The sequence below is a fragment of the Schistocerca serialis genome, chromosome 2 (assembly GCF_023864345.2).
Source record: "Schistocerca serialis cubense isolate TAMUIC-IGC-003099 chromosome 2, iqSchSeri2.2, whole genome shotgun sequence".
NCBI lineage: Eukaryota > Metazoa > Arthropoda > Insecta > Orthoptera > Acrididae > Schistocerca > Schistocerca serialis.
Window position 1 is genome coordinate 930,634,910 of NC_064639.1, and position 27,179 is coordinate 930,662,088.

At 42.2% G+C, this 27,179-nt stretch overlaps 1 protein-coding gene and 1 pseudogene across 1 annotated transcript in view; one reads left to right on the top strand and one right to left on the bottom strand.

Moving 5' to 3' along the window:
• The window catches only part of LOC126456525 (agrin-like), a 1,113,065-nt gene that overhangs the window by 350,319 nt on the left and 735,567 nt on the right, over positions 1–27,179 (bottom strand). The window contains exon 5 of the mRNA XM_050092274.1: positions 8,404–8,628. Coding sequence (XP_049948231.1) covers positions 8,404–8,628 — 225 coding nt within the window. The remainder of the gene's footprint in view (positions 1–8,403; positions 8,629–27,179) is intronic.
• On the top strand, positions 19,869–19,985 carry LOC126459727 (5S ribosomal RNA; annotated as a pseudogene).

Below are 27,179 nucleotides of genomic sequence, written 5' to 3' on the forward strand. Positions count from 1 at the left end.
TCGATTTAGAAGAAATAGGGGATCCAATATTAGAATCGGAATTTAAAAGAGCTTTGGAGGACTTACGGTCAAATAAGGCAGAAGGGATAGACAACATTCCATCAGAATTTCTAAAATGATTGGGGGAAGTGGCAACAAAACGACTATTCACGTTGGTGTGTAGAATATATGAGTCTGGCGATATACCATCTGACTTTCGGAAAAGCATCATCCACACAATTCCGAAGACGGCAAGAGCTGACAAGTGCGAGAATTATCGCACGATCAGCTTAACAGCTCATGCATCGAAGCTGCTTACAAGAATAATATACAGAAGAATGGAAAAGAAAATTGAGAATGCTCTAGGTGACGATCAGTTTGGCTTTAGGAAAAGTAAAGGGACGAGAGAGGCAATTCTGACGTTACGGCTAATAATGAAAGCAAGGCTAAAGAAAAATCAAGACACTTTCATAGGATTTGTCGACCTGGAAAAAGCGTTCGACAATATAAAATGGTGCAAGCTATTCGAGATTCTGAAAAAAGTAGGGGTAAGCTATAGGGAGAGACGGGTCGTTTATAATATGTACAACAACCACGAGGGAATAATAAGAGTGGACGATCAAGAACGAAGTGCTCGTATTAAGAAGGGTGTAAGACAAGGCTGTAGCCTTTCGCCCCTACTCTTCAATCTGTACATCGAGGAAGCAATGATGGAAATAAAAGAAAGGTTCAGGAGTGGAATTAAAATAAAAGGTGAAAGGATATCAATGATACGATTCGCTGATTACATTGCTATCCTGAGTGAAAGTGAAGAAGAATTAAATGATCTGCTGAACGGAATGAACAGTCTAATGAGTACACAGTATGGTTTGAGAGTAAATCGGAGAAAGATGAAGGTAATGAGAAGTAGTAGAAATGAGAACAGCGAGAAACTTAACATCAGGATTGATGGTCACGAAGTCAATGAAGTTTAGGAATTCTGCTACCTAGGCAGTAAAATAACCAATGACGGACGGAGCAAGGAGGACATCAAAAGCAGACTCGCTATGGCAAAAAAGGCATTTCTGGCCAAAAGAAGTCTACTAATATCAAATATCGGCCTTAATTTGAGGAAGAAATTTTTGAGGATGTACGTCTGGAGTACAGTATTGTATGGTAGTGAAACATGGACTGTGGGAAAACCGGAACAGAAGAGAATCGAAGCATTTGAGATGTGGTGCTATAGACGAATGTTGAAAATTAGGTGGATTAATAAGGTAAGGAATGAGGAGGTTCTACGCAGAATCGGAGAGGAAAGGAATATGTGGAAAACACTGATAAGGAGAAGGGACAGAATGATAGGACATCTGCTAAGACATGAGGGAATGACTTCCATGGTACTAGAGGGAGCTGTAGAGGGCAAAAACTGTAGAGGAAGACAGAGATTGGAATACGTCAAGCAAATAATTGAGGACGTAGGTTGCAAGTGCTACTCTGAGATGAAGAGGTTAGCACAGGAAAGGAATTCGTGGCGGGCCGCATCAAACCAGTCAGTAGACTGATGACAAAAAAAAAGTGCTTAGAGCCCTTTGAGCTATTTGAAGATCTCATTGTAGAATCTGAATATAGTGGCTATGTTATGTTGGCAACACTACAAAACTCAAACCACAATACATAATTTGAAGTATAAAATCAAACAGAAATATGTGGTTTACGAAAAATGTGCTGTGTAAAACATTAAAAATGCATAGTTCTGCAGAGCAACTAAAAATTAGACGACAAGTATCAGTGTCTAATGAAGAAAATCATCAATGGCATTTCCCGACATAAGCGAGAAACAAGCGGAAATCACCGTAAGAAAAAACCAACATATCGTTAACAAGCTGTTTTTCGATCTTTAAGCAAACCAAAATGGAAATAACTTAATTACAGACCACTGATGATGCTTTGCCTCGATAAAGCGAAACGCGTCAGGTGAAAGAAAACACGCATTTTTTCTAGCTGCAAAAATTAAGTAACCCATAACATATTTCGAAAAGTTAAATTTAATCACTGGTCAGTTTATGCATATTAACTCATAAATTGTTGCACATAAACTATCAAAGTTGATATCAAATCTCGAATTGGAGTCATATCTCTTTCCATCCTAATGTATACAGGCAATATATTTAAGTGGTTGGGTTTGATGGGCTACGAGGTGCTGCACTCAATGCAACGGTTATGCCTCACGTGCAGTTGTGGCCTGTATTTCTACTTCTAATGGGCTTTATCAAATCAGTTACAGTGACATTGTAAGTTAACATTGCATTAAGAATTATTTTCGTTTTAAAACTAGGGATAGAGAATCGCAGGTGCAGCAGGAGAGTTAGTAATATTTGTAATTTTTTCTTGTCTGCACAGATTCATTTTCGAAACATTCAGTAGCAGGTTTGCTCACATATTGTCGATCAAACGTTATGTACCCCAGCCAGCAATGAATGTGAAACGCCACAAAACTTAAACTGGCTAGTGACTATATTTTCAATACAAACTTATCGAAATGTGTTCAGTGAGTTGCTGAATTACGAAATTCATAATGATCATAAATAATAACAAAAATGGAGCCAGTTCACTATCAGACGGTGATGTCACACTATAAGATGCGTAAGAATTAATTTTTTTATGGAAAAATTTCTTCAAAATCGAATGAGAAAGCAGCATAGCGGAGAATATGTGAATCCAGATACAGCGATTTTTACTTCAAAAGTATTAGTTTTAGTGGGAAACTAGGTACAGAGACTATATGTCTTTGTTTCATGTACATGTCACAACTGTTTTTTACAGGATGACACAATATTTGGCTCTCCGCAGCTGGTTGCTTGGCTGAAATACAGTGCGAATCGCCGCAGTATGTCTGATGTTTCCGAAAAATTCTGTTCACTTCGCCCCAGCCTTACGCAGGGTTTCCACATGCAGCAAAAGAGATGCCACTTGGCCGCCACTCAAGTGGCTTCATCGAAGTTCCATGTGGAAACAATCAGTTTCTAGTGATGCTACTCAAATGACGTCACATTTGGCCATGCCACAAAAGTTAAAGACGCTTTAACTTTATGGTGCGACCTTCCTTCCCACAGCGACCGGCGTCAGACAGAAATCGAGCAGCCACCATCATGATTCACGGCTTCTGAAACGACATGTTAGGTGGTTTTCGTATTTATATTTGTGTTTTATGAAAATGTGTAGTTTCAGTGGTACACCTCATTAAAAATTTCTCCTAAGTACGTTGATTTTAGTACAGTTTATTTTGTTTCAATGGCAAGAAGTGAGACGTTGGTATATAAAACCTTTATCAGCACGTAACTATCAATTTACGTGGTTAAAGCATATGATGTTTCTTACATGATACCTGGATAAGATTTGCATTTGAGTAAGCAAGTTTCACTGAGTACTTAAAGGAGATTTGTAGTTTCACAGCAGTACGCTTATTTCTAAAATCGATGGAAATTAATGGATACTGGCAGAATATTCAGCTTCTAGTGCTGGCAACTTGAGTGCCCTTGAACACTTGGCATGTACATTTGAGAAATGAAGTAACAAGTTTTCTGGTGGATGTATAGGTTCAGATTGTGTGTATCTTTTAATAAAGGAAATCAATTATATTACAATATCTTTTAGTGCACTTGTACCAAACGTAACCCTCAAAATTCGGTATTGTTAAAAACGACGGGGTAACTTTAATATTTCGTCGTACCCAATTGATGCAGTGGGCGAGACTGAAAATATTAGCTTGCAAATGAGTCTTCAGGACATTGTAAATAGCATCCAACAGATTACACAAGATCATTAAGGTTGTCGTTTTGAGGACATTGTATAAATATTGGAAAGAACTGATTTTTGGTTACAAGTAATGTTTGGTTTATATGTGTTTTTGTTGCCTCTGTGTTATTTCTGCAAAAAACCCACTTCAAAATTCAATGCTTCCTCTTCTTCTTACTAGATTCTTGGTTCAATTCTAATGCCATAACCCGGATGTCAATACCAGTGTCTGAATAATCTCATCTGGTGCTGTAGTGAAAACGTGCAGCTATAAGTCTGACATGAGCGTGTGTCGAAAGAACAGCACATGGCGTTCCTCCCGTATCAGCCTTTCTGCCATTTCCTGTGGCGTCATTTTAGTTGCATGTGGAAACCTGGCTTTAGACTGGGGCTGTCGTTTTGTTACGTATATGTCTCACTTTTATCATCAGTGATGTACGGGACAAAGTGATGTAGTGGGTGGACTTTGTGACGAACCTGTAGCCTCCACCACATTTTTTTTTTTGAAATTTGTGCTAAGTTCCTATGAGGCCAAACTGTTGAGGTCATCAGTCCCTAGGCTTACACACTACTTAATCTAACGTAAACTAACTTACGATAAGGACAAGACACACACCCATGCCCGATGGTCGACAGGGGGGCGGAGGGAGGGGGGGAGGAGCTGCACGAACCATGGCAAGGCGCCTCCTCAGGGAGTAATTACCCCAGATTGGGAACTACTGATCTATGTGATGTGCCCCTCAGGCAGTCCTGTAGCGACTTAAACGAAGCACCAATACAGCTGGTGGCTGATCCATTGAACATCTGCTTCTGCACTCCCGAGTCACGCTAAATGTATCCGCTCTTGAAAATGAATGAAAACCTGTGAACTGAAACACTGGAATATGACACATTAGGTATTGCCCTCAATTACCTTCTTTAGATCATAATTAAAATAAATAGTTCTGAACCCGAAGGGTTACCTACGCGAAGGTCCTGTAGAAGAATCGAGACGCTTTTTGCGTTCTCGCGCAAACACTACGTCCATGTAACTTCCTGCTACTTCACAATCACATTCCTGCTCTAGGCAATTCATTGCCTTCCATACGTAACGTTCAGTTGTCCGTATCATTTCAAATACTCCTTCTTACTTTAATTGGAGTGCAAAGGAAATGGTTTAAAACATGTGCGATAAAAAGTTCTTTTTACTTGTTGATTATCGATTTCGGCACACTGACGAGCCATATTCAGATCCTCAAATGGTTCAAATGGCTCTGAGCACTATGGGACTTAACATCTGAGGTCATCAGTCCCCTAGAACTTAGAACTACTTAAACGTAACTAATCTAAGGACATCACACACATCCATGCCCGTGGCAGGATTCGAACCTGCGACGGTAACAGTTCCGGACTTAAGCGCTTGAACCGCTCGGCCACCTCGGCCGACTATTCAGATCGAAAAATACAGAAATTGCATATAAAAGTGAACAATACAAAATAGGTCTATATTCAATATTTACTGATTTAATTTTTTTAATTTTTTGGTTGCTTGATTTGGGGGAGGAGACCAAGCGGCCAGGGCATCTTTGCCATCGAGTTAGGGAAGGATGGAAAATGGAGAAACCTAAATCGGGAAGGCCGGAGGCGGGTTTGAGCCGTCGTCCTCCTGAATGAGAAAAAAAAAAATTGAATCAAATAGCTCTGAGCACTATGCGACTTAACTTCTGAGGTCATCAGTCGCCTAGAACTTAGAACTAATGAAACCTAATTAACCTAAGGACATCACACAGATCCATGCCCGAGGCAGGATTCGAACCTGCGACCGTAGCGGTCGCTCGGCTCCAGACTGTAGTGCCTAGACCCGCACGGCCACTCCGGCCGGCCCTGAATAAGAGTCCACTGAGATAACCACTGCGCCACCTCGTACGGTTTAATTTTTTAATTTATTATTTAACAAACAGCTGATAATCAGTGTTTATTTACTGCAAATATACTGTTATGAAAACAATTTCTCGCATTTATATAATTTAAATTTATAAAAAATTCAATTTATAAACATCCTTCTCTTACTAGAGTCACGACTGTATTAAACTGGATGGTAGCGGCGTCTGGCAATGTTTTCGTGTAGCCATGACGCTACCCCTTAGCCAGTTGGCTGACAGCTGTCACACAGACAAGTCCTTGTTCCTGTTGTGAATATTAGAAGTGATATATTTTTTGCAGCCACTCATGCGCGATACAGCTGTCATTGCTGTCCATCGTTTGTACAAATATGTGGCAAAATGGGCACCGTAACAATTTTGATTAGTGATTAACGTTATCGATTTACACAACCTATTACGAGATTCCGTTTTAGGTAAGGTATTTCATATCACTCGCCATATAGATCTGCGTGTTTTTAGTGTGTCACGTTTTAACATTTTTCCCGTTATGCCTATATGATTCTTTATTTAACTAGGGCGACTTAGCTCTAAGAATATGACGATGTGTAATAATTGTTACATACTGGACAATATTTCAGGTATGTATTACATAATGGGAATTCAAATATTAAATGTATTTTGTGTTGTTCACTTTTTATATCCACTTTTCTGTATTTTTAGACCTAAAGATGGCTCGTCAATGAGCCGAAACCGGTAACCAATTAAGAAAATTTGCGATCTTGACGTAGGATTTTTAACCATACATATTTTAAATTAACAGATCACTTATCTTTCCACTGACAGTATCGAAGAATAGCATAAATAGTTTATTACACGTCGTTTTTCGGGTGTCGTAAATTCTTCTCTTTACATTTTTGTGAAGCCTTTAATTATTACTATTATTATCAAATGCATGTAAAAATAAAAATAGAGGCGGGCACATTTATACATCACTACTTAACGTAGTTGCTACGTTGCACACTGTTTAATTTATTCAGTTTGTTAAGTTCTCCATAGTGCGACACTTGTAATTTAATTCACTTGATTGTTTGAGGGGTGATCTGTTTATTGGTGAGGTCACCCCGTGCATGTCATTCTGATATCCACAGAGGTATGTCTACTGTTCTGCCGTACCCTCATGCCCTATACCGTATACATTTGAATCAGGATGCGAGTGGAGATTTTTAGTTAAATGTATTGAAGAATTCGTCGTAAATATGGGTGGCTGCTATGCTGCGAATTGCACTAACCATGCGAAAAATGGTTTTCATATGTTTAGATTACCAAGTGACCTCTAACGAAGAAATAGATGCTCCATAAGTTGCCGCAGAGATAGCTGGTGAACGGGAACTGACGCTCAATTATGTACTGTAAGTATATGTTAGTATAAAGTAGTTACAAACATGAAACCAGTTCCCAGAATGAGATTTTCACTCTGCAGCGCATTGTGCACTGAAATGAAACTTCCTGGCAGATTAAAACTGTGGCCGGAGCGAGACTCGAACTCGGGACCTTTGCCTTTCGCGGGCAAATGCTTCGCAGGACAGCTTCTGTAAAGTTTGGAAAGTAGGAGACGAGGTAGTGGCAGAAGTAAAGCTATAAGTACAGGGCGTGAGTCGTGCTTGGGTAGCTCTGTTGGTAGAGCACTTGCCCGCGAAAGGCAAAGGTCCCGAGTTCGAGTGTCTGTCGGGCACGCAGTTTTAATCTGCCAGGAAGTTTCATGAAACCAGTTGTTTTCTGTTTCCCCAGTCGACAACTATACTGAAGCAGTTCGTCTCAAAATTTTTCTATTCCTGCGATATTTTTGCAGTTGGCAAAGTGGAGATAAACATTTTATTGTTACGTATCTATACGCCGTTATTATGAACATATGTACACACACTGAATGATACTTAACCATATTTCTTATGTAGGTACCGTAGAACGAGTTATAATTAAGATATTTTTATAGTGGATTGGTCATTTTGAGAGAACCTGCGCAAGTAAGATAAAGTTTTGAAGAATAAAAGTTTGAAGAATAAAATTTTGACCACAGTTCAACAAGCAACCAATTTTGTGTTTCACTTTTCTGTTAATGACAAAGAAATTTATTAACAGCTTCCACATACATAAATTTTACAGTTGGTGTATGGGTGGAGACTGGGTGGAGTGTTTATTTAGGCTTCCCCGCTGGGCAGGAACTAGTTTAACTTAATGAACAGAAAATAACAAAATGTTACTTTTGGGTAATAAGCCTATGTGAACATACTTCTAGGATTGAGTTCATGCATTTTACAATTCAAACGCCTTCTAAGTGCCACATTCCTAAAATACCACTTACGATTAAAAAATGAGCACTGCTTTCGTAAGTGCCTATATACGGGCAAAAACTAATAACAGGCACAGGTTGTTACTACATAATACCTGTATTTGAAGGCACTGGTATCGAATTCTTAACTCATTACATTTAATATTTACAAACTACCACTCAAGTTCCAAGCCAACATTTCTATAGCTGTGTAGCATTACACTTTAACTCTCCTGTTATATGGAAAAGACATTCTAAAATACACATGAATTTCTGCTCGGTAAACTTCATACATGCAACATCAATTATTTTATAAGAACTACTGGAAAAAAATTGCGTGAATGGGTTGACCACTCACAAAGTAAACACAGTCGATTCATCATGGTTGGGGAAAACGTGGCGGACGATTCAGCCTGTTATATAGGCGCTTCAGTTGCGGCTGTGACGTCACTGGGGACCCACCTGAGTTGCACTCCCCGCGGTAGATGATGCGCAGCGCCTGTCGCCGCAGGCAGGCGTGCCGGTGCATCTCGCACTCGCTGCGGTAGGAGCGGCCATCAGAGGCGCAAACGGGTGCCTGCTGGCCGCCGCCGCTGGAACACGTGTCCTCGCAGCGACACGTGGGCCGCCGATCCTCGTCCAGCTGGCACACGCCGCCCGCCTCGCACTCCACTTCAGCACACGGGTCTGCAACACAAAACAACGCAGCACCTCACACTATTATGCGGAACATTGTGATGGCAAAGACCACTGTTTATTTACTATTTATTTATCTCCACGATGCGTTTCAAAGGTTTAGACCTCCATCATCATGTGGATATACATTTGTTGGTATGCGTGCGTGCGTTTGTGTGTGTGTGTGCGTGTAATTTGGTTCAAAAATGGTTAAAATGGCTCTGAGCACTATGGGACTTAACATCTGAGGTCATCAGTCCCCTAGAACGTAGAACTACTTAAACCTAACTAACCCAAGGACATCACACAAATCCATGCCCGAGGCAGGATTCGAACCTGCGACCGTAGCAGTCTCACGGTTCCGGACTGAAGCGCCTAGAACCACACGGCCACCACGGCCGGCGCTCCTTACTTAGCTTGCATTTATCGCGAATCTCTTCCCAACGTAAAGTCCCGAGCGACTGGAAAAATCGCAGGTGACGCCTGTATATAAGAAGGGTAGAAGGACGGATCCTCAAAATTACAGACCAATATCCTTAACATCGGTTTGTTGCAGGCTTCTCGAACATATTCTCAATTCGAATATAATGAATTTCCTTGTGACAGAGATGTTGCTGTCCATGCATCAGCACGGCTTTAGAAAGCATCGCTCCTGCGAAACCCAAGTCGCTCTTTTTTCACATGATATCTTGCGAACCATGGATGAAGGGTATCAGACGGTGCCATATTCCTTGACTTCCGGAAAGCGTTTGACTCAGTGCCCCACTGCAGACTCCTAACTAAGGTACGAGCATATGGGATTGGTTCCCAAGTATGTGTGTGGCTCGAAGACTTCTTAAGTAATAGAACCCAGTATGTTGTCCTCGATGGTGAGTGTTCATCGCAGGTGAGGGTATCATCTGGAGTGCCCCAGGGAAGTGTGGTAGGTCCGCTGTTGTTTTCGATCTACATAAATGATCTTTTGGATAGGGTGAATAGCAGTGTGCGGGCGTTTGCTGATGATTCTGTGGTGTACGGGAAGGTGTCGTCGTTGACTGACTGTAGAAGGATACAATATGACTTGGACAGGGTTTGTGACTGGTGTAAAGAATGGCAGCTAACTCTAAATATAGATAAATGTAAATTAATGCAGATGAATAGGAAAAATAATCCTGTAATGTTTGAATACTCCATTAGTAGTGTAGCGCTTGACACAGTCACGTCGATGAAATATTTGGGCGTAACATTGCAGAGCGATATGAAGTGGGACAAGCATGTAATGGCAGTTGTGGGGTTCAAATGGCTCTGAGCACTATGGGACTTAACATCTATGGTCATCAGACCCCTAGAACTTAGAACTACTTAAACCTAACTAACCTAAGGACAGCACACACAGTTGTGGGGAAGGCGTATAGTCGTCTTCGGTTCATTGGTAGAATTTTGGGAAGAAGTGGTTCATCTGTAAAGGAGACCGCTTATAAAACACTAATGCGACCTATTCTTGAGTACTGCTAGAGCATTTGGGATCCCTATCACGTCGGATTGAGGGAGGACATAGAAGCAATTCAGAGGCGGGCTGCTAGATTTGTTACTGGTATGTTTGATCATCACGCGAGTGTTACGCAAATGCTTCAGGAACTCGGGTGGGAGTCTCTAGAGGAAAGGAGTCGTTCTTTTCGTGAATCGATACTGAGGAAATTTAGAGAACCAGCATTTGTGGCTGACTGCAGTACAATTTTACTGCCGCCAACTTACATTTCGCGGAAAGACCACAAAGATAAGATAAGAGAGTTTAGGGGTCGTACAGAGGCATATAGGCAGTCATTTATCCCTCGTTCTGTTTGGGAATGGAACAGGGAGAGAAGATGCTAGTTGTGGTACGAGGTACCCTCCGCCACTCACCGTATGGTGGATTGCGGAGTATGTATGTAGATGTAGATGTAGATGGAGGACTGTGGTGGGGTAGTAGCGAAAAGAACTGAAGACAGGTTACGGCAGAATATGGGCTCCGTAATAGGAAAGCGAGAGGATAAATACTAGATTAGTTCTGCAAAACATTTCGCTAGTAGTATGGAATACACTGTTCAAAAAATGACAAGAGGAGGAGGTGCAATTGGAAAAGGACTAGAGGCATGGGAACGTCCCACCTCGATTACATCATGGTCAGACACAGATTGCGAAATCAGATATTGAGATGTAAGGCGTACCCAGGAGCATCTAAAGACGCAGATCACAATATAATAATTGTGAAGAGTTTAAGAGAATCGTTAGGAAAAACCAACGTGAAAGGAAATCGCCTAAAAAAATGGGGTACTGCTGTAGCGAGGTTTGATGAGATGCGTCTGAAGCTCCTTAAGGCTGTAGACAATGCGATAATGACTACCAGAGAAACCATTTCACCTGAAGAGGAATGGACATCTCTAAATGCCGCAGTTACAGAATCTGAACAGAAAAACATAGGTACAAGAAAGTTAATCGCGGAGAAACTTGAGTAATTGAAGAAATACTTCAACTGGTCGATGAAAGAATGGAGTGCAAAAATGTGCGGGGAGAAACAGTAATATAGCCATATATGTCACTTAGAAATGAAATAAAAGGAACAGCTGGAAAGCCAAGGCAAAATGGCTGCAGGAAATGCAATGAAATCGATGAAAACGATCATCGGAAAGACTGATTCAGCGAATTGAAAACTCAGTACAATCTTGGGTGAAACTGAAAGCAAGGGCGTCAACATTAGGAATATAATGGGAAGTCCGCTAGTAACCAGAAACGAGAGAGAGTAGGTAGGTGGAAAGAATGCACTGAAGACCTCTACGAATGGGCGGAATTGTCGATTTGACAGAAGAAAAATTGCAAGTAGATATTGTAGTCTTAGTGGAACCAGTATTTGAATCAGAATTTAATAGATATTTGTAAGACATGCGATCAAATAAGGCAGAAGGGATAGATAAGAGTCTTCGGCATTTCTGAAATCATTGGGGAAGTGGGAACAAATCGACTGTTCAAGTTATTTCTGAGATATGTTTGGCTCTCTTCACTCTCCTACATTTTCATACTTCTTCGTCTGAGTTCCCTCATCTTCTACCTCTGGTGCTCTGGATGCAGCCAGTGATGAGCGACCTGTTCGTGTCAGTTTTGAAAGCTTGTGAGACAGAACACTGTGTTCTCACGTATCCGCACATGTTCTGAGCTTACTGCAGGTGCGAACTGAAGCTTATATCCGGGTGCACGATGGGAACTTCAGAGGTATTGTGTGAATTGTTTATAATCAACTATAAAACAGCGCGGATAACACGTTCTCTGAAAAATTAACGTACTATGGACGACAGTCGCGAACTCGGAAAGTAATTTGTCCTAGACTGACTCTAAAAACTCTATACTTTTCTTATTTTTTTGAGGGGAAGAATGCGTTCCACGAATGTTGTTCTTTGGTTTTGATCTATCTTGAACGTGACGGCATTGTGAGTGCTCTGTGTTTGCCCCAAAATCACAACTTTTTAATGCGAGATAGTTTCAAGATTTATCATGAAGTATCTTGTAATACAAGCTTCACCTCTTTCGCTACTATAGTGACAGGAGTCCAACGAGAGTATCTTTCGGACAAAAGAACTGTAAGTGAGCCGGCCGGAGTGACCGAGCGGTTCTAGGCGCTACAGGCTGGAACTACGCGACCGCTTCGGTCGCAGGTTCGAATCCTGTCTCGGGCATGGATGCATGTGATGTCCTTAGGTTAGTTAGGTTTAAGTAGTTCTAAGTTCTAGGGGACTGATGACCTCAGAAGTTAAGTCCCATAGTGCTCAGAGCCATTTGAACCATTTTTGAACTGTAAGTGAAGCTGGAAGCAATTGTCACATGAATTACATAGTTCATAACACTGATAGTTCGCGCATATGAGTTTAATGAATGCAAATCATAAGTTCAAGTTTAATTAGAGAATTTTTCCAGAAATACTCTCTGGAAGGTGTGCAATAGAAAGTTGTTATTCGTTGTATGGTGGCAAGGAAAGAATGCAAGGAGCACGTTTAGTAAAGAACCAACACGCTATCTACAAGGCTGACGAACAGCTACGTTGTGTAAGAGCGGTAAGTTAGGCGTTAATACCAGTCTGTTTGGCTTCTTTTTCTTGGTATTTGGTTTACTTACCATAGTGTCCTGCGAAGCAATCAGAACTAACCAAAGCAACGAAGTAAGACACTGAAAGGGACCGCAACGATATATTATAATGTCGTATAAGTAGTTCTTCTGTGCCTAGTCTTTAAATGGATATTGGAGACGAGCGATGCATCTTTATTCTGTGAACTGCAGTATGTAGTAAATAGATCAGCATTTGGTATTCATGGCTACCGCTTTATATTATTTACCGAGGATATTCTTCTTTGTACTTTTCTTCTTTTATCCTCGATCCTCCCTTCTGTTATTAACTGTGTAAGCGTCTACTTGGTGGTCTGTAAGATGTGTCCTAGGAATGAAGTTTTTCTTCTTTTACATGTTATTAACATTTCTCACTCTTTGCGTATTGATTGCAGTACTTCGGTGTTAGTTATTCTTTCCGTCCAAAGTATTTTAAGCATTCTGTGGTAAATACACTTTTCAAGGCCTTGGAACTTCTTTTTTGTTGGCATATTTAGTGTCCATCCTTCAGAACCATAGAAGGTTTAGATCTAGGTCCGTGTCAGTGGCACTTATTTCGAATTTCGAGAAAGCACTACGGGTGTCCTCTATCCGGCATTTTATCTCCACGTCTAATCTACAATGTTTGACAATTACTAAGGAGCAGAGACAGGATTAATGACAGACCATGACGGACGACATGAAAACACAGCACATAAGTGACAGAGGTGGAATGGTATATTTATAATGACATATGGTACAGGTTTCACCAAATGGAAAACAGGATAACAAACATACATAGCGTTCATGTTTGACACAAGTCAGACTCCCAACACAAAGATCGATATTAAACCCTCAGCACGGAATATGCCCTCCTCGGACACTAATGCACATTTTGCACTTGTTATTCTTGCTTGTTAGCAAACTGTTAATAAATCCTTGGGAGATGTAGCCCGACTCCTCTCTAAAGGCGGTTTTCAGTTCTTGCACGGTTCAGGGAGTGGATGTTTCATCAGAAACACGCCTGTCAATAACATACCAAAAGTGCTTTATGGGGTTTATGTCCGGGGAGTACGCAGCCCATTCTCGATGTTAAATTTCTTCACTTTATAGTGCGTTAAGCACCTCAGCGATCCTATCGAACGGACGTTGTCATCCACAATCAGTAAGTCGGGACCTAACGGACACCTAAACAGATGGTCATGATCCAGAACAATATACCTGCAATACCGCTGTGGTAAAGATATGCAGCGGTGTTCGGTCATTGTGCATAAGGCCAGCTCAGACCATAATGCCTAGGCCAACCGATGACGATCATGAGCATTCTGTGATGTGTAAACTGTTCCTCTCTCTTTCCACACTAACTGGCGGCCAGAAGCACTTACCATTGTGAAGAGCGATTCGTCGGCGAGCATCACTGTGGAGCCTTGTTGCTGATCCCAACCGACATGCTTCCTGTGCCATCCAACTCTTTCTCACTATGGCGCGGTTGAAAGAGGGTGCATTTAACGGGCTTCCAAGCATACAAACCAGATCGATTTAATTATGGTGAAATACTTCTGGTAGAGACAGGTATAGCGGCTGCAAGATCTGCAGCCATGTATCTTGGAGTGAGATGTCTGTTCATTTTTGCCACTGGGGCTACGTATCGATCATCTTACGGTGCGGTGTTCCGTTTGCGACAATCGGCATGCTTTTGCACAGCGTTTCCACCTTCAGAGCCCTTTTTAACAGCGAGGTAACGCTTCTGGACACACCCATTGTCGTGGCTACAGTAGTGACACTTTGACCGACTTCGAACCATCTAACTGCTCGTCCAGGATCATAAGGACTCAAATCAAATCTTGTGGACATGTTGCCGTATCACAAGGAATGTCTCACTAAATGGTTCCGCAATAACTTTCGTCAAACGTCGAACACCATACTGCAGGAACTGTCGAATCGTAGATTTACACTTCTAAAGCAGTCAGGTGTCTGGTATTGATATTCAGACCTACATTACTGCTGTAATCTCCTGTTATGCTGACAAGTTGTTCATCTAAATTACCAGCAATCACTACTGTATCATCAGCATAATGAATGTTGTTGAAGACTCCATTACTGATGACCTAAGAAGTTAAGTCCCATAGTGCTCAGAGCCATTTGAACCATTTTTTGAAGACTCCATTAGCCGTTATGTTTTTTTCTATATCACCAAGTCCTTCATGAAAGACACTCTGAGTACAGCTTCAGTAACAGAGGTGACAGAATGTATCATTGTCGGACTCCTCTGCATATATTAAGCAATCCTATGACCCAATTATCAAACTTAACCAATGATATCTGATTCCAACATAAATTCTCTAAAAAGGGGATATCTTTCTAATCTATTCTGAGTATTTCCATGAGTTCATAGTGTACTCTGTGAATGTCTTTTTCAAATTCAATAAAACAAAGGCCCACATTTTTAGCCTTCTCATAGCAGTTTGCATACGGTCTTGTAGTGCAACTATTGTCTCTCTTGTGCCTAAGCCTTTCCTAAAACGAAACTGTATCTCACCAGCGAATTTATCTCACTCTCCATATAACCTTTGATGGACGACTTCCACAGATATTTTCAGGGAATGACTCATAAGACAATCTACGATGTTCATATTTTCATGAGATCTAATTTTTTGGTAAGGGAATGCAATGTGGTAATAGCCACATGGAAGAGTAATGAGCTGTATCGTAAATTTTGTTAAAAAGTTTATTTAAGACACTGATACCTGAAACCACTGCTAGATTCTCTAAAATATGAAGCTATCTCAAACTGACGCTGGCAAGCAACGGAATAGGGCCACCGTTTAATAACGTAATTCAGATAGTGAAAGTAATTCAAACAATGAACGGAACTGATTGTATAACATATTAACAAACTATAGTATTTGCCAAAGAAAAAACTTATCGCATTTTTTCAGCACTAACTTTAGCTTATTTTTATATATCGGTGGAATAAAATAAACTCTTTCACAAAGCCCATTAAAAGACGATACTGATAGTAATATGTTGTGAAGTAAGCAGAGCACGAGAATTAAGTAGATGACATAAATGCAGGTGATATTAGCTAGAAATGGTAGTAATTATTGTTAGGAATTCATTGTAGATTTTTAAAACTAAAAGAAATGTGAAAGATGCGTTGCAAATAAAAATTTGCTAAATGTAAATTATACCTGGGACCACATCACTTCCACTGAAATGTATTCGTATGGAACATTATCCGTTGTTACATTTGGAAATCACAGCCAGGAATAACCAGAAATAGCGGGCAATTATGAATCAATTGTCGAACGTTAGCTCTGCCGTATAACGGAACGTCCACTGTCGTCAAAGCCTGAGATAAGGGCTGCTTGCCACAAAATCCCTCTAGAGAGCGCTTGATGATCGGGGTATTAAGTGTTACGAGCGGACCGATCCAGTCGCTACTGAATGGCGCTGCCAACGTTAGAAACCGTAAGGAAAAATATTAATTAATCAGGGTGATTACCGCACGCGTCAGCATTAGCATCTCAGGATGAAACGGTCGAAAGGAACGTTAATTGGACGTGCAAATTAGCTTTTGGCCTTTGCGATAACAATGCGCGTGATTACGCTTTCAGCCAATCTGCATTCTAATTAAAACCTATCCATTAGCACAAATGTGGCAGTCCCGCCGTCCCCTCCGCGATTTGCATGTGATCCCGCCAGATGGCGTGCGTGTACGCCCATCCGTCACACATGCGCTCTCTCTTTGTTCTGCGAGAGCGCAAGGAAATTACGAGCGAACAGCGAAGGCGTATAGCTGTTCTCATCTAGGCTCGCAATCCAGCTGCAGGAATCTTTACAGCGTTGCCATGTCTGAAGTAGGTCACAATAACGTAACATTTTGTTTTTTGCGTTGCAAAATTGGACGAAATGTCAGCTGAAAATCTGAAATATGGAGGTCTGGGCTTAGTTCACCACCTTATTAAGACTGTGCAATACCTGTCGGCAAACAAGGCACGTTCCAGATGACTAGAGGCTTAGCATCATTGTTAAACTACCGAAGAAAGGAAATCTGACAGAGTATACAATTTCTGTTCATCCTTAGTGGATAAGGAACTTCGAAGACTGGTGTTGTTATGCAAGTATCGATATATCTGATTGTCTATGCATGGAGAGTATGGAATTGACGAAATACAGATACTGATGATTCTAATTTTGTGCAAGTATCGGTAAATGTGATTGTCTGTACATGGAGTGCATTAATGAGATGCTGAAACTGGTCGTCTAAATAAAATAAATTCTGGAAACATACGGCTATTTGGTGATCTTTTTTGGTGAATATACAATTATCTCGGTACCAGGCAGTCTTTTGCCTTGTTGTTCTAAAAAGGATACAAAAAGGAGCAGATGTCGACTACGAGAAAAACAGCCTGACTTTAAGTGGGAGACCCTGCTCGGAACAAAAGTTAATTCTGGGAAATGTGATAAACAATGCATAGAATTCAGCTGCCCGCTGCACCCAAACTCCTTTTTCCTACTTTTTATTTCTTTGTTGATACTATACATCGAGAGTCATTGTGAAATATGGTAAAATATTGTAATTATATATAGAATATCTGAATGAAGTTTTCAGAAACCTGTACCTAGATTCAGTTTGCTGTATAAGACCGGAAGATGGGAACACCCCATTCTTTAGTACTCTGACAGACAACGGACAAGGATGCGTTTTGTCACCAATTCTTTTATATCAGTCAAAGATTTCATAATGAGAGAAACTATGGACAACTGCATCATGGGCATACCCTGGAATGAGCAATCTAAGCTTGTTCTTCTGGCAGAAACACTACAAAATTTACCGCTGATGGCTATCAAGTTGTATGGAATGAACAGTTCTGTACGGATAAAAATAAATGCTAGTAAGACAAACACAACATAAATAAATAGTAACAATGTGTCTACATGATGCTGATCATTTCCATATCTGGGAAGCCTCATCTGTAATAACGAGGATGTGGATGCAGACATAAGCAACAGAATTCTGGAAGCTTCTGCGGTCTTCCAACGAATGCGATCCATATGGCATTCGGACTCAGTAAGTACTTATATATCCACAGAGATCCGGCTGTAGTCCTCTATTGTCCTACCGATGGTCATATAAGCGTCTAAGACCTGAAAACTGTCAGTAAAATCGGCAAACAAGCTCATTGTTTGCCACCAGCGATGCTTAAGCCGAATGTGGAAGATCAGTTATCGCAACCACGTTTAATATGATGAAGTGCTCGTAAGAAGTGGTCTACGCAGCCTGCACAAAATCGTTGCTGAAAGAAGACTGAGGCTTGCAGAGTATAATCTGCGTATGAAAGAAGGAAGAGTCCGTAAACAGGCACTCGGGTAGAAACCAACGAATGGATACAGAAGTGGAGGAATACCTCGTAATAGATGGAAACGAAAATGTGCAAAGGATGTCAATAATTGCCGACCTGTTTCACTGCTGATATAATTTTCCAAAATTTTTGGGAATACAACAATAGTATCCCAGCAAATCACAATTTGGGTTTCCGAAGGGTTGTTCTTCTGACAATGCCATTTACGCTCTTTCTCACCAGATTTTACAAGCACTAAATAATAAAATAGCACTGGCTGGTATTTTCTGTGACTTGTCCAAGTCATTTAACTGTATGAATCACAGTATTCTCCGAGACAAATTAACGTTTTATGGGACTGATGTATAGCCAACGAATGGATAACGTTATGTCTAACCAAAAGAACACAAAGTCGTTTTTAGTAATTCAAGAAATATAGTCCAGGGACATAATTCTGACCACGAGAAATCACGTATTGGCTTCCTCAAGATTTAATATTAGGTCCACTACTGTTGGGTAATCACTCCAAGCACACATATAGAACCAAAAGAAATGGTAAACAAAGTTCTTAAAATTACCATTGACAATTATAAAATGAGTAAACATATTCAGTTCTGTACATCTAGATGTACTACACCAATGATTAGTGTAACACAGGTTGAGGAAATAATAAATGGAGTGGAAACTTCAAAATTCTTAGGGGTCCAGATTAATGAGATTTTAAACTGAAAAAAATTGAAACGCCTAAACAACTTAGTTCAGCCACATTTGCGTTTAGAATCGATACAAATCTTGGGGAGAGACAAATCAGTAAGTTGACATTTTTTTATTCACTAATGCTGTATGGAATAATGTCCTTGGGTAACCCATCTTTAGGAAAGAAAGCCTTCATTGCGCAAAAATGTGCTGAGAGAATATGATGATCACTCATGATCATCTTGTAGACATCTGTTTAAGGAGTTTGGCATTTTGGCTACTGCTTCACATTATAGTTACTCCCTCATGAAGGGATTCTTGTAATCTGTAGAAGGTGGTGGGTAGGAATTTGTTACATACATCGGTATATCAGTTTTCTTTTTGTAAAAAAGTGAAGAGTTAGAAATGTTCAGAATGTAACTGTAAGTAAAAGTTAATTTGCGGCATCAATGTACAATGATTCGTGCCACATCATTACGATCTATCATGCAAAATCATCCATGGAACATGCTACTAACTTAATTACTTCAGTCCATGGCTATGAACACGGAGGAAGCTGAGAACCGGACAGCTGATCGAGTTCGTTGGAGTAAACCTGTTACCCGAAATGCTACTTACAAGGAAACCTACGCAAGAGATACTCTTCAATTTTGATTGGCTCTGAATACGTTGTAGTGCCAAATAAGAGACACATATTTCTTTGTCAACACGGTGATGCTCCACTGCCCTTCCACAGAGGCGTTCGTGAGTTCTTGGATACTGATCTACTTCGACAATGAATTGGCTGTGCATCAATCAACAATCTCTAGTTACTGGCATGGCCCCCACTTTCTCCAGACCTGACTTCATGCAATTTGTACCCGTGGGATTACATAAGAGATACTGTTTTCACATCTCCATTTCCACAGAACAACGCCGACTTACGATGACTTATCAGGCCGGCTGTGGCTGACATCGATGCGGACTCTTTAAGGGGTGTGTGAACCGAGCTGTGCTATAGACTGGACGTTTGACTTGTGAATAACAGTTCACAAATTGAAAATTTGTGAATATGGCCTAAAAGACTTGTTAAGTTGTTGTTTCCATACATACTGTTCTTTCCCGTGCGTTATATAATCATATGGCAACGGCCTTGCCGCAGTGGATACACCGGTTCCCGTGAGATCACCGAAGTTAAGCACTGTTGGGCGTGGCCGGCACTTGGATGGGTGACCATCCAGCCGCCATGCGCTGTTGCCATTTTTCGGGGTGCACTCAGCCTCGTGATGCCAATTGAGGAGCTACTCGACCGAATAGTAGCGGCTTCGGTCAAGGATACCATCATAACGACCGGGAAAACGGTGTGCTGACCCCACGCCCCTCCTATCCGCATCCTCCTCTAAGGATGACACGGCGGTAGGATGGTCCCGGTAGGCTACTCGTGGCCTGAAGACGGAGTGCTTTTTTTTAGATAATCATATAATACATAACCTCAATATAATCATTTTTTGTTGTCGCTTGAAAGTGTCTAGGTCTTCTAAATAACCATGAATCGTCCTAGGCACCTTTGGGCGCTCACTTTGCTCTCAGAAATCAGAAGTGCATTGGGCGTATTACAAACAATGAGCAATACATCTGCCCAAAGTCTCATTCACTGTGGTTTCAATTTCACTGCCGATCGAACCTTGAAAAAAAAATTGACCATGTGCTCTGCGCACTTGATATGGAACCAATTACATAATCTAACTGCAGATGCTGTTTCTCATTTCCATTTGTTTGACTCATATGATAAATACGAAGTGCTATCAATAAGTAAAGCAACACTTTTTTTCTCGCCCTATTTTGGTTGAAAAACGGGGAATTTGTTGTGTGACATCGTGGAATATTCTACCTTCAGCTTCTCTAGTTTGAGGTTTCAGTAGGTAGTGAACCTATACGTCCCCTACAAAATGGCGTCTTTAGCAGAGGTACGTTCCAAGCAGATAGCTGTCATTGAGTTTCTCTTGGCGGATAACCAGAGCATCGCAGATTTTCACAGATGCATGCAGAATGTCTACGGAGGCCTGGCAGTCAACAAAAGCAAGGTGAGTCGTTGGTCATCATCGCAACAAGGCCACGTATCCTGTCCGAACTCACAAGTTCCGGCCGTCACAGCTGTGATTTCCGCAGTGTTGGAACGTGCGGACACTCTTATTCGGGGTGATCGACGGATCACAATCAAACATCTCTGTGTTGGTAGTTCTGACACACTCGTCCACCAGTTGGGGTACTCAAAGGTACGCACACGCTGGGTTTCTCGCCGCCTAGTAGCAGGCCATAAATGAAGAGCAACGAAGGACCAACTGTATCAAACCGCTGGTGTGTTATGAAGCCGATGGTGATAATTTTTTTATGAGAAGTCGTCCGAAGCGATTAAATATAGTTTCATCACTTCGAACTGGAATCAAAACGGCAGTACATGGAATGGCGCCACACCACCTCTCCTCCGATCCTCCGAAGAAAAAGTTCAAAGGCACACCCTCAGCCATTCCAGTCATGTCGAGTGTCTTCTGGGAATCTGAAGTGGTTATTCTGTTTAATGTCATACCTCAGGGTGGAACGATCAACTCGGGAATGTACTGTGCTAACCTTAGGAAATCGAAGAGAGGACTCCAACGTGTTCGATACCGCAAAACTGCAAAGGAACCTTTTCTCCATGACAACGGGAGGCCTCATACAAATCTGCGCACACGAGAGGAGCTCACAAAACTTTATTGGACTGTTCTTTCCCATGCATCCTACATCTTTGATCTCGAACCTTCCGATTTCCATCTGTTTTGCCCAGTGCTGGATGCACTACTCAGCGGGAAGCAACACGTGGAGGATGGGGAGCTTACTGATGCAGCAAGACGTTGTTTACGACGTCGACCACTACAGTGTTGCCATGCGGCTATACAGGCCGTCCAAGTAGAATGGCGTAAGGGCGTCGCACTGAGCGGAGAAATAAGGTTTTGTAGCCAAAAGAGTGGAGAATAGTACGTAATCCTCAATAAAACCAACCTGCTTTCAGAAAAAGGTGTTGTATTACTTACTGAACGCCCTTCGTATTTAAGTACGTAATGACATATCATTTCGCAAAGTACCGTCTTCGTTTCAACCAACTGCTGACTCTGATACAATTTTCCAAGAGTTCAATAGCTCAGCTGTCTTCCACTATTTATAACAATACTTACACCATTCTCAAACATAGTAATTTCAGTGTATTTGTTCACGGAGCACAGAGTAAATTTCATAGTACTACCTCGGTGTGCTTAACATTATCTCGTAGGCGGAACCAATATATACTAATGGAAAAAATAGGAGCACCAAAAATAATTAATATAGAGCAATGACATTTCAAGAATACATTTGTATAGGTAATGTATGTAAGTGATTAACATTCCAAGATCACAGGTTGATGAAAGCGCGAGATAACCCATTGTAAAGGTGAAATGAGGGTACATTAATAACCGGTGTAACCACCAGAACGTTGAATGACAGCATGCAAAATTGCATGCATTATGTTCTGCAGGTTCCGGTTGTCAATTTGTGGAATGGAGTTCTATGCCGTTGCACTTGGTCGGTCAAAACAGAGATGGTTAATGCTGGTTATGGATAACACACGACTTGTCCGCATGTCCACACATGTCCTCAACTGGAGACAGATCCGGTGATCGAGCAGGCCAAGGCAACACGCCGACACTCTGTAGAGCATGTTAGGTTACAACAGCGGTATGTGGCGCGAGTTGTCCGGTTGGAATGCTTTTCATGGATGGCAGCACAACAGGGCGAATCACCAGATTGATATACAAACTTACAGTCACGGTGCGTAGCCTAACCACGATAATGCTCTTGCTGTCATACGAAATCTCACCCCAGACCATAATTCCAGTTGTAGGTCCAGTGTGTATAGCACACAGATATGTAGGTTGCAGGCTCTCAGCTGCCTCCTACCAAGCAACATAAGGCCATAACAGGTAGTGAGGCAGAACCAGCGTTCTTCTGCACGTCTTCCTGCAAGTATCTACAATTTTCTAACTTTTCCGCTTTTCTTTATACGTCGGTATCATCGGCGAGAAACCTCATGGAATATCCCACATTGTTCACTACGTCATTTATATACAAGGAGTCCTAGAAATGTTGCGACCACGTTGTCTAAGTCATTTATGTACACAGAGTCCCAGAAATGTTACGACAAAGATCGAGTGTTTATAGACGGTGTCCTGAAGAAGAAATAGAGGATAGGAAACGTCATCCAACAACGGCACCGCGCGACCGCTACGGTCGCAGGTTCGAATCCTGCCTCGGGCATGGATGTGTGTAATGTCCTTAGGTTAGTTAAGTTTAAGTAGTTCTAAGTTCTAGGGGACTTATGACCACAGTAGTTGAGTCCCATAGTGCTCAGATCCATTTGAACCAACGACGCCATAAAGCGTCAAAGTTACAAGTGCTGGCGCCTGCTACTAGGCCACCCCCTGTGCAGCAGATTTGAGTTTGTGCACTGATGAAACGTAGGCGGAACGTCTCGCATTTTTGTTTGTTGTTCAGTGATAGTGACTGGTCGCCTCGATCGCCTGTGTAGAAGATGTAGTAGATAGCTGCTGCTTAGACAGGCCTTGTCTCCTATAAATGCGAAGCTCTTTTTTCTCGGTGGATGACGGTTTTGGATCCGGGTTTCCATCCGAAGTCTATTTTTCTCCTTTAAACCAAATGAGGATGGAAACAAATGTGCAAAACCGTCATCCACCGAGACAACAGGTTTATAGGAGACAAGTCCTGTATACGCAGCAGCTATCTACATCTTCTCCACAGGCGATCGTGACAATCAGTCGCGATCACTGAATAACAAACAACAATGCGAGACGTTCCGCCTGTGTTCCGTCAGCGTACGAAGTCACGTTTGCTGCTGAAGGGGTGGCCAAGCAGCAGGCGCCGGCGCCTGTAACTTCAACGCTCTGTAACGTCGTTGGATGACTTGCCTAGACACAGGTTCCTGTTCTCGATTTATTCCTCAAGAGACCCTCTACAATCACTGGACGTCTGTCATACCATTTCTGGAGCACCCTGTATACTGCGAAAAGTAATGGGTCTATGAAACTGCCTTGGCATACATCCGTTATTTTTAAGTCTGAAGACTTCCCTCTGATGACAATGTCATGGTGTATTCTGTTTACTAGAAACTGTTAAATCCGATCAGATATTCTGAACACTCGTATTTTGTTAATAGGCTACGGTGTCTTACTGTATCCAGCACCTTACGGAAGTCAAGGGAACACGGCAGTTGCTTGGGCTCCGTTAGACACTGCTTTCTGTGTCTCGTGCGATTGTTGATTCCGGAACCGATGTTGGTTACTGCAGAGGAGATTTTCGGGAACGCCCGTTAGTGTTTCCGCAAACAGTCGCTGCCGGGGGGGTGTCTTGGACCTTGTGGGCGGCATAGACGAGCAACAAACGCTGCCTAATGGACGGCTGACAGCGGCGGCTTCATTAGAAGTTGCCTCGCGTTTTTCGGCGAGAGTGGGGCGCGGCCGCCCAAGTTTGGCCGTTGCCGCTGCCGTTGCCGAGGCGCTGCTAGGCTGTCCGTAATTTATCGGCGGCGGGAAACTGAGACAGGTCACGCTGCCGAGATCAATAGCCACAACTATCGCCAGCAGCGGGCCCCTAATGCGGAGGGCCAGCCGAAAGGCTGCGAGGGTGTCCGGCAGCCACGGCGGAACAGGTCCTGGCGGTGAGCTGTGCAAGGCGTGAGGCGGTACAACCATCTTCCGAAGTTCAAAGCACGGTGGTCGGGTACACGGCATCTACATACATACTCCACAAATCATCGTACGGTGCGTGGCGGAGGGTACTCTGTACCACAACTAATCATTTCCTTTCCTGTTCCCCTCGCAAATAAAGCGATGGAGCAACGACTGTCTATATGTCCCCGTATGAGCCCTAATTTCTCGTATCTTACCTTCGTAGTCCTTACCCGAAATGTACGTTGGTATCAGTAGAATCGCTCTGCAGTCAGTCTGAGAGTCAAAGTTACTCAACAGTGCTACTCGAAAAAACGCCGCCGTCCCTGCCGCGAATCACATTTGAGTTCACGAAGCATCTCCGTAATACTTGCGTGTTGCTCGAAACTACAGGTAACAAATCCAGCAGCCTGTCTCTAAATTGCTTCAGTGTCTTCCTTCAGTCCTACCTGGTGCGAATCCGAAACACTAGAACAGTATAAAATACTCAAAAAAGTTTGCAGTTGCGTTCTATGTACCATCTCCTATATATATATATATATATATATATATATATATATATATATATATATATATACCTCCATTCACCGCCAGTTGGCCCAATTGAAGAAAGGTAATGTTGACTTCGGTACTTCGGTGCTTGTGTTGACATTCGACTCATTGCTCTACAGTACTAGCATCAAGCACATCAGTACGTAGCATCAACAGGTTAGTGTTCATCACGAACGTGGTTTTGCAGTCAGTGCAATGTTTACAAATGCGGAGTTGGCAGATGCCCATTTGATGTATGGATTAGCACGCCGCAATAGCCGTGGCGCGGTACGTTTGTATCGAGACAGATTTCCAGAACGAAGGTGTCCCGACAGGAAGACGTTCGAAGCAATTGATCGGCGTCTTAGGGAGCGCGGTACATTCCAGCCTATGACTCGCGACTGGGGAAGACCTAGAACGACGAGGACACCTGCAATGGACGAGGTAATTCTTCGTGCAGTTGACGATAACCCTAATGTCAGCATTAGAGAAGTTGCTCCTGTAACGTAGACCACGTCACTGTATGGAGAGTGGTACGGGAGAACAAGTTGTTTCCGTACCATGTACAGCGTGTGCAGGCACTATCAGCAGCTGATTGGCCTCCACGGGTACACTTCTGCGAATGGTTCATCCAACAATGTGTCAATCATCATCTCAGTGCAAATGTTCTCTTTACGGATGAGGCTTCATTCCAACGTGATCAAATTGTAAATTTTCACAATCAACATGTGTGGGCTGACGAGAATCCGCACGCAATTGTGCAATCACCTCATCAACACAGATTTTCTGTGAACGTTTGGGCAGGCATTGTTGGTGATGTCTTGATTGGGCCCCATGTTCTTCCACCTATGCTCAATGGAGCACGTTATCACGATTTCATACGGGATACTCTACCTGTGCTGCTAGAACATGTGCCTTTACGAGTACGACACAACATGTGGTTCATGCATGATGGAGCTCGTGCACATTTAAGTCGAAGTGTTCGTACGCTTCTCAACAACAGATTCGGTGACTGATGGATTGGTAGAGGCGGACCAATTCCATGGCGTCCACGCTCTCCTGACCTCAACCCTCTTGACTTTCATTTATGGGGGCATTTGAAAGCTCTTGTCTACGCAACTCCGGTACCAAATGTAGAGACTCTTCGTGCTCGTATTGTGGAAGGCTGTGATACAATACGGCATTCTCCAGGGCTGCATCAGCGCATCAGGGACTCTTTGCGACGGAGGGTGGATGCATGTATCCTCGCTAACGGAGAACATTTTGAACATTTCCTGTAACAAAGCGTTTGAAGTCACGCTGGTACGTTCTGTTGCTGTGTGTTTCCATTCCATGATCAATGTGATTTGAAGAGAAGTAATAAAATGAGCTCTAACATGGAAAGTAAGCGTTTCCGGACACATGTCCACATAACATATTTTCTTTCTTTGTGTGTGAGGAATGTTTCCTGAAAGTTTGGCCGTACCTTTTTGTAACACCATGTATATGTCGTGTGACTAGAGCCTCCCGTCGGGTAGACCGTTCGCCGGGTGCAAGTCTTTCGATTTGACTCCACTTCGGTGACTTGCGCGTCGATGAGGATGAAATGATGATGATTAGGACAACACAACACCCAGTCCCTGAGCGGAAAAAAATCTCCGACCCAGCCAGGAATCGAACCCGGGCCCTTAGAATTGACATTCTGTCACGGTGACCACTTTTTGTTTTAATCTAATTTTGTTCGCTTTTGTTCGTTGAATCTGATCGGGGCGGACGTCGTAAGACACCCTTTTAAGTTCGTTGTTGATCTATTAACTCAGTTTTTTTATTACAGAGGGCAGCTAACCCTCTGACCGAACACGCTGAGCTACCGTGCCGGCATCACTCAGCTACCGGGGGCGGACTCCTTTGCAGATGAACCACGCTTTCCTAAAATGCTCTCAATAAACCGAAGTCAACCATATGGCTTCCCTACTACAGTCCTTGTATGCTCATTTTATTTCATATTGCTTTCCAGCGTTACGCGTAGCTGTTTAATCTCCTTGACTGTGTCAATCAGCTAGTACTAGTACTATATTATGAATTTTTTATCTACTAATCTGTATTAAGTTACATTTTACTACAATTAGAGCTAGATGCCATTCATCACGCCAACTAGATATCTTGTATGTCATATTGTATTCTCCTA